The 7,642-nt window shown below is 24.4% G+C and overlaps 3 protein-coding genes across 3 annotated transcripts; 1 reads left to right on the top strand and 2 right to left on the bottom strand.

Annotated features, from left to right (window-relative positions):
* The first annotated feature begins 1,481 nt into the window (after positions 1-1,481).
* On the top strand, positions 1,482-4,209 carry LOC122851627 (regulation of nuclear pre-mRNA domain-containing protein 1B). Its single transcript, XM_044150980.1, has 5 exons — positions 1,482-1,940; positions 2,177-2,493; positions 2,563-2,712; positions 2,979-3,254; positions 3,322-4,209. Exons 1-5 carry the CDS (start codon positions 1,790-1,792, stop codon positions 3,469-3,471), a joined length of 1,044 nt encoding a protein of 347 aa, XP_044006915.1. The 5' UTR covers positions 1,482-1,789; the 3' UTR covers positions 3,472-4,209.
* Positions 4,210-4,584: 375 nt separating this feature from the next.
* On the bottom strand, positions 4,585-5,623 carry LOC122851626 (nuclear envelope phosphatase-regulatory subunit 1 homolog). The gene is made up of 4 exons (XM_044150979.1): positions 5,510-5,623; positions 5,340-5,411; positions 5,121-5,255; positions 4,585-5,007 (listed from the first exon to the last, which is right to left on the bottom strand). Exons 1-4 carry the CDS (start codon positions 5,535-5,537, stop codon positions 4,850-4,852), a joined length of 393 nt encoding a protein of 130 aa, XP_044006914.1. The 5' UTR covers positions 5,538-5,623; the 3' UTR covers positions 4,585-4,849.
* Positions 5,528-7,532, bottom strand: LOC122851625 (alkaline ceramidase). The gene is made up of 4 exons (XM_044150978.1): positions 7,091-7,532; positions 6,850-7,006; positions 6,525-6,762; positions 5,528-6,451 (listed from the first exon to the last, which is right to left on the bottom strand). Exons 1-4 carry the CDS (start codon positions 7,181-7,183, stop codon positions 6,124-6,126), a joined length of 816 nt encoding a protein of 271 aa, XP_044006913.1. The 5' UTR covers positions 7,184-7,532; the 3' UTR covers positions 5,528-6,123.
* Between the last annotated feature and the right edge of the window lie 110 nt (positions 7,533-7,642).

Below are 7,642 nucleotides of genomic sequence, written 5' to 3'. Positions count from 1 at the left end.
AATATAGCATTCTATTTGACAAATAAAAATAGCTATTTAATTTGTAAATTAGAGTGGGAAAAAAAAAACGATTTAAACATGTGATGAAATATCCTGAGGGCTCGTATTTAATCTCTTTTTTTAAATGTGTATTTTATTCATTTTTTTAATATCATTTTTATCAACGTATTCGTTGTCAAACTTTATCGTGTATATAAAATAACAATTAAAATTAACAAGTATTTCGGAGATTGTTTTTTGACACTATTTTTTCACTATTTCATTTTTTTATTTATAGCTATATACATTGATGGAAAAGCCATAAAAAAATTAACTACATATGTTTAACATGAAGAAGGAAGCTACACATGAAGTTGTGAAACTAGATTTTCTCGTGTTTTTTAAACTGAACATCAGTTTTGAAGACTAGACAAGTTCTTGTTTGCTGTCATAAGATAAGTTTCTCTAGATTACGAGCGACTAGTTGTAACAATTAACCCATCCTGGAAAAGTGTCTCAACGTCCTTGAAGTTACAAAAAATTAATGATATAATTTTTTAAGCTTTTCGTCGTTCCCAATATGTATATTTATTATTGATTTGTATTTTAGATTTATTTTGACTATTTTTTTAAATGTTCTTATAAATTTTCATACCAGAAAAAATGGTGCTAGTGGAAAAGTCAAAACAGAGTAGACGAGGGTGATTAGGATGTATATTATTATCTATCGTAAAAATTTATTCTCAGTATAAGACACCGGTGTTTTTTGAAGATAAATTTTTACCCTTTTCCATTTCCATTGTATATTGCTTTTGAGTGTTTTTTTTATTGACGTTAAACGCACTTTTCCAAAAATTTGTCTAATCGCATATATGATTTTTATTTCAGGTTACTAATAAATAATTTTTATTTCCGAATAATAAAAATTTTCTATTTCAGATAGAAACGTTTTTTTTTTTTTTTTGTAAAATTATGGTTTTTTTCAGATTTAATAATAATAATAATAATTTGTAATTGAATTGTGTAATAATAATAATTATGAAAATATTTTACTGATTAATTTTTGTGATATTTATTTTTTAATATTTAAATGTTTACTAATTTTTGATAAACGATATGTACTTGCTAGCTTTGAGGGCAGGTATGTTTTTTTTTTTTTTACAAGCGCACCAACACTTGCAGCTATGAATGCAATTCGGTTTTTTTTTTTTATTTTAAACCGGGCCGAAATAATTATGGCTCAGCCACAAAGTGAAATAAAGTGATTGAAGGTAGGTTAAATTGGTCTAATGGAGAAACCACTAAAAAAAAAAAATATAATATGATTATGAAATATAATTATTTTTTTTTCAAATTCAATCCGCCATTTTAATTTCAAAAAACATCATCGTAACGACATCTATTGTGGTAACAACAAAACACAAATGAAGAACAAAAAAAAAAAAAAAATGGTTACTTCTCTTTTGACATTTTTGCGTCTTTGGTTTTCATATAATCTCAATTCTCAACATACATGCCAATTTATTAAAGAAAAAACATATAATATATACACATCGTTAAACTTTATATTATAATATATTTATACATAAATGAAAAATAAAAATTTATAATAATTGTTTTCAATACATATTACTTAAAGTGTCTGTAACTTTGCTGTAGCACGTGCGCACAGTTCTAGATAAAAAAAAAAGAAATAAAATTCGTGCTTGAATTGTTATTTAGTGTGTGTGTGTGTGTATATTTTTGGAGTAAATGTTTGCTACTTGTTTATTTTTCAAAAATATTTGCAAAAATTATTTGTAACTAAATAATGGCAGGATTTACTGAAAATGCCCTGGTTAAAAAATTATTGGATTTAAATCCATCACAGCAAAGCATACAAACACTTTCACTGTGGCTAATACATCACAGAAAGCATCATGGAACAATTGTCAAAGTTTGGCACAGAGAAATGTGCAAAGGTATATTTTTTGAATTGTTTATTTATTTATTATTATTATTATTTTATATTAAAAAGCCTTGGCATCAATTAAACTTATCGAGAAAATGTTATTTATTGTGTTGCTCCAAAAAATCATAATTGACAAATTTGCCATGTGTCACAACCTATATTTTGTCTTTCTTTATTTTTTCTAATAAATTAAACTAAATTTTTAAAAATTGAATGTGTATTTAATATTGTTTGTTTTTTTTTCAGCCAAGGATAATCGAAAATTAATGTTCATGTACTTGGCAAATGATGTTATACAAAATAGTAAAAAAAAAGGACCTGAATTTGGTAAAGAATTTGGTAATTTTTTGCCAAAAGCATTTGAACATATGAAAGGTTTTGATGAAAAAACACGTGAACGTTTAAATCGTCTTCTTATTATTTGGGAAGAACGTGGTGTTTATGATAAAACACAAATAACTGAATTTAAAGCAGCATTTGATGCTGCAACTGAACCTGTTAAAGAACCTGGTACACCACCACCAAAAAAAAAATTAAAAACAGCTGATGTAGAAAAAATTAAGGTTAATATTAAATCTTAGCATATACATATTGTAAATACATATATACTTTAATTGTTATATTTATTACAGACACAAATACCAAAAGTTGAAAAAAAAGAGAGAAAAAAATCTGAAACTGAAGTTGAAGTTGATGGTACCAAGGAACTTCATGTTACACTGAGTCCAAAAACACCAGCTGGTGATCCACCAGAAACAGAGGAGTTAATCAAAGCCTTAATGGTTGTTATAACAATTTATAAAATAATTAATAAAACGGATATTGTATCAAGTCAAATAAAAAATCTAGATATTGAAATAATTAATAATTACAATAAAACTAATTTAAATCTATTGAAAATATATACTTTTTTTTTTAAATTAAAAGTTCCAAGCTTTTTTAAGTTGTCAGTATCATTGAAATGATTAATAGTAGTAGATTAAATTGAATATTTTAATATGAAAATAGAATTGATTCACGTGGTTACTAATATTATTTGTTATTTCAGGATTTAGAAAATTCTGCATCATCTGATGCAGCTGTAAGAGAACAAATTGCATCATTGCCACCAGAAGTATCAGAAGTATCATTATTGGCTAATCTTGCTGATCGTTCTGCTGCAGATCAATTGAGTATTGCTGTTAATGAAGCAGCAGCATTATTGGCTGATTACAATGGAAGATTACAATCTGAAATGGAAGAGAGAAAAAAATTACTCACAATGCTTAGGGATTATACATTAGCACAAAAACAATTGCTTCAACAAGCTCAAACAACATTGGAGGTAATATTATTATGACTATTATTTATGGAGTTTAAATAATATATTTTATATATTTTTTTATTAATAGGATTACAAGGAAAAATTAAAGAAAGTATGTACAGTAAGAGCAGACGTAAAATCTCATATTTCAAATCTTCCTGATTTAACACAATTGCCAGATGTTACTGGAGGTCTGGCACCTCTGCCATCAGCTGGTGATCTTTTCTCACTTCACTAGTTTGATATATCATAAAAGTAATTAAACTTTTGAATTTAATTTTAAATATTTGTATAATTAATTGTATACAAGCGAACAAAAGAAAAAAAAAAAAAAATAATAATATTCATTCACATCGAGGAATGATACTGGAGGTAACTATTAAATGTTCTATAATTTTTTTTATTTTTTTTTCCAAATAAAAAAATATACCGGTAAAATGAATTAATTTTGATTGTTAAATAATAATATCTTGATACTTCCTGATAAATATGACCTGTTAGTATTTTCATTTGAAAAATACGAAAAATAAAAAGCTTCCTATAAATTATCATTAAAAATATAGTTATATTATCATTATTATATTTATAAATGTATCGAAAAATTTCATAAAAATTGATTATTTGATTAACTTGTAAAAGAGATACAAAAGTTAGTACGTGGATAAGAAAGCTTTGTTTTCTTTAAATATATAATCATGAAGAGAGGATATAATAAAGTATTTTTTGATAATAATTCCTCGAATTGAATGTAAAAAAAAAGAAAACAAACAAACAAAATGAGCCAGACAAATTAATATTAATTAATAATGATATTTGTTTTTTTTTTTTTTTGATTATTATTGATACTTTCAAACAAAATGTGCACTTCTAAAAAGATACGAACAAAACAAAGCCTGATAAAATGAAAATTTGCTTTGTTTAATTTGTACTGCATCTGTAGTTTTTGCAATGAATTTGATAAATGCTTCAATACAATTACTCTGTTAATCATTATTATTTCTTTTTTTTTTTTTTTTGTAAATATTCTCATTATTTATCAAATTCAACAATAATTATACTTATTCCATTTGATTTATAGAGTATCAAATTATTTTTGAAAAAAATAAAAAGAATAAAAATTAATTTAGTCAGCACATGATTGAATTCTAGTTGATACGACAATTAAAAGACATAATTGCTTATTCATAAATTCATATTTTGAATCTTCAATTAAATAAATTGAAAAAGTGAGAAAAAATTTATGTTTATGAAAAATGTAATAATTGTAGCACAATAATATTGTGCTAAAATAAAAACTGAAATTATAAATAAATAAAAATGTTTAAATTGGAAAAAAATAATCTCAATAATGTTAACAATTAATTATCATTTTATTCATATTACCCTAACTAATTACATATTTTATTTTTGTCGAAATTTTTACTTGCAATTAACAAATAAACCACATGGCTTGTCTTGATTACCAAGTTATTTTTATTTTATTTTTTTGCAAATATATTTATAATTTTTTCTTTTATTTTCTTATTTAAAAAATAAATTCAATCTACCAATGTAATGGTAGCAATAATTCCATTGGTAATATAAATTATATTGCTATAGTAATAATAATTTATTATTCAAGTTTCATGTGGATGTTGAGGTCTCGTTGGTTTCAATATTAATTTACCAGTATCATCACAACTCATGTTAAAATCACCCAAAACATTACGAGCTCTTTGTGTTATGATACTTGGTGCAATAACTCTTCTATGAACACCTAACATGAATAATATAACTGAAAAAAAACAAACAATAACTAGAAATCAAGAAAAAATATTGGTATATGTTTTGAATTTAATTTTATTATCATTATTAAATATGAATGATTAATAAATTGATCAATCTTACCTAATAAAATACTTGCTAATGCAAAAATTGGATGATTATACAGACTCTGAGTAAATGAAACAGCTGATGTGTTTGGATCTGTAAGCCAATGCCAAGCTCCAACAGCTGTGCAAATTGATACAAAACCTAAAAGTACTGTAATTAAAAATGATTAATTATAAATTGTATTGTTATTGAACAAAAAACAATCAACAATAAATTAGATTTTAAATAAATTACTTCTCCATCTGAGTGTTGAAGGTTGTAAACTCGATATCACCTCTGTAAGCCTTCTCTCAAATGCCTTTAAATCTGTAATAATTTTATGAATATTTATTTACAAAAAAATATGTTTAATAACAAACTACAGATATTATTTATTTATTCTAAAAATTATTTGGTTATGTCACCTTCACACACTGTTTGCTCCAAAGACATATTTATTTTTTTTCTAATTTTTTATTGTTGATACTAAATACACATTGACCAATTAAAATAATCAATCTTGTTATCATTTATTTTTATTTTTAGCACCGGATAATCGGTGATGACGGTTATTCAATTTATATATTTTATTAATTTTTATTATTTTTTTTTTCCATCAACTGGTGATTGTTTATGAATCGATAGACGGCGCTGTACTCTTCTCTCTCTCTCTCTTTTCTCTCTTTAATAATAATCATTATAATACAAGAAATGTGACGAACATTTTTTCAATATAAAAAATAGACTTTTAGTTTTTTTTTTTTATAAATTTATTCTCAAACATAAACCCAATTTTTAGTATTATCAAAAAAATTAAAAAAAAAATATCACAGACTCTTCAAAATGCATTTTCATACAATAACATTCCCAAACTTGCATATCGTCACATTTCCTAACATTTAAAAAATCATACAATAAAATTAATATTAAAAAATTAACATTTGAATATATTTTTTGAGATAATATAAATAATAATAATTAAAAATTCATATAAATATAATTTTAAAATACTATTTGATTAATATTTTTAAATAATAATTTAGGCATAAATATTTGAATTTCTATCAAATCGTACGTAACATTCAATAGTAACATATGGTATACCCAATTCGAAATCATTTCTTGGCCAATACTTAAGTATTGCTGTTTGTTGTGGTTTTTCTTCTTTAACTGAAAAATATGCAAACAATACAGCAGCAGTATAGCTAGCAATAAATATAAATAAATGCCAAAATGCATGTAAATATGGAAAATTTAAATTCATCCATGTGTCACAAAATAGACGATCATTGAGCCAACAAGTAACTGCAATTAGCCAAACTGCCCCACAACGTAGGCCAAGTCGATAGACCCTTGATGATTTAGTCCTGTTAAAAAATTAACAAAAATATTACATATATATTTTCAATAAAACATATAATTATTATTTTAAAAAAATACCTTTTTAACTCGACAATCATGATACCAAATGCAGGTAAACCAAGACTCATTAAAGCAAATGCATTGATTGCTGGATGAATCAATGCCAAACCAGTAGCAATAATTGTTGGAAGTATTACAAATATGGAAAATATTTTTCTGTCATTACGAAATATACTTGGAAAATATCTACGTGGAAAAAAAACACATAAACCAGCCATATAAACCCAAAGAATAGCTAATTCATCCAGCAATTGACCTGTTAAATAAAAAAAATTTACATTATATCATGACGATAATAATATAACACTTATTAATTAATTAAATTAATTAATTAAATGAATACCTATTAATGACAATGTTGCATGAAAATATGCACTACTGATGCCAACAAACATCAGCATTATCCAAATGACATGTATTGCTGGATTAACAAATCTTCCATAATCTCTGAATAAATGTATTAAAACTGGTGGCAATAACAAAAACAATATATTGCTTAACTGTAAATAAATAATTTATTATTAATTTTATTATAAAATAATTAAACATATAAATATTAAATTAATTTAAAAAATATTATTTACTGTATTTGTAAATTCAGCAATACTTGTAGAAATAATATAATTTCCTTCACACCAATCAATTGGAGAACTTCCAGGCTCAAATGGTTTCCACATGATTTTTTTAAATATATATAATTATAATTTTCTAATTAATATTTAAATTAACAATTTAACTCACAACTTTATTTTATATATTATCACAATTATATTATGTCATATTGAGAAGCAAGCAGAAGCAAGTGACGATTTATTGTGCTCAAAAATATGTATTGCATGAAAATATGATTACAGTATTAATGATTGTCGTAACAACGTTTTTCTACCACGTTCTTTGTTTATTCAAGCGAAGTAAAAAAAAAAAAATACGTCAGAGCTGTCAAAAGTCGAGAAGTGATTGCCTTTGTCTTGTTATTTTTTTTATTAAAACGTAAACAAAGAGAAAGACAGAGAAAAAGTCAAAAAAAAGAGTGAGAAAATGATCGAACATATGATTGGGTATTTTTTTTTTGATGTACCGACAGTGTATAAAAAAATCGTGCTAAGAGTATACATAAAGTAATCACTAGATGACGT

The sequence above is a fragment of the Aphidius gifuensis genome, linkage group LG3 (assembly GCF_014905175.1).
Source record: "Aphidius gifuensis isolate YNYX2018 linkage group LG3, ASM1490517v1, whole genome shotgun sequence".
Classification (NCBI taxonomy): Eukaryota; Metazoa; Arthropoda; class Insecta; order Hymenoptera; family Braconidae; genus Aphidius; species Aphidius gifuensis.
Note: the sequence above shows the minus strand (reverse complement) of the source record. Positions and strands in the feature narration are given on the sequence as shown.

Excerpts from the sequence above, each read along its gene's own strand:
- LOC122851627 (XM_044150980.1), top strand. The coding sequence starts at position 1,790 with ATGGCAGGATTTACTGAAAATGCCCTGGTTAAAAAATTATTGGATTTA. Across the intron at positions 1,941-2,176 it reads GCACAGAGAAATGTGCAAAG|CCAAGGATAATCGAAAATTA; the intron begins GTATATTTTTTG and ends TTTTTTTTTCAG. Across the intron at positions 2,713-2,978 it reads AGTTAATCAAAGCCTTAATG|GATTTAGAAAATTCTGCATC; the intron begins GTTGTTATAACA and ends TTGTTATTTCAG.
- LOC122851626 (XM_044150979.1), bottom strand. The coding sequence starts at position 5,537 with ATGTCTTTGGAGCAAACAGTGTGTGAAG. Across the intron at positions 5,256-5,339 it reads TTCAACACTCAGATGGAGAA|TACTTTTAGGTTTTGTATCA; the intron begins GTAATTTATTTA and ends TTTTAATTACAG. Across the intron at positions 5,008-5,120 it reads ATTAGCAAGTATTTTATTAG|TTATATTATTCATGTTAGGT; the intron begins GTAAGATTGATC and ends GTTTTTTTTCAG.
- LOC122851625 (XM_044150978.1), bottom strand. The coding sequence starts at position 7,183 with ATGTGGAAACCATTTGAGCCTGGAAGTTCTCCAATTGATTGGTGTGAA. Across the intron at positions 6,763-6,849 it reads TGCAACATTGTCATTAATAG|GTCAATTGCTGGATGAATTA; the intron begins GTATTCATTTAA and ends TTTATTTAACAG. Across the intron at positions 6,452-6,524 it reads ATGATTGTCGAGTTAAAAAG|GACTAAATCATCAAGGGTCT; the intron begins GTATTTTTTTAA and ends ATTTTTTAACAG.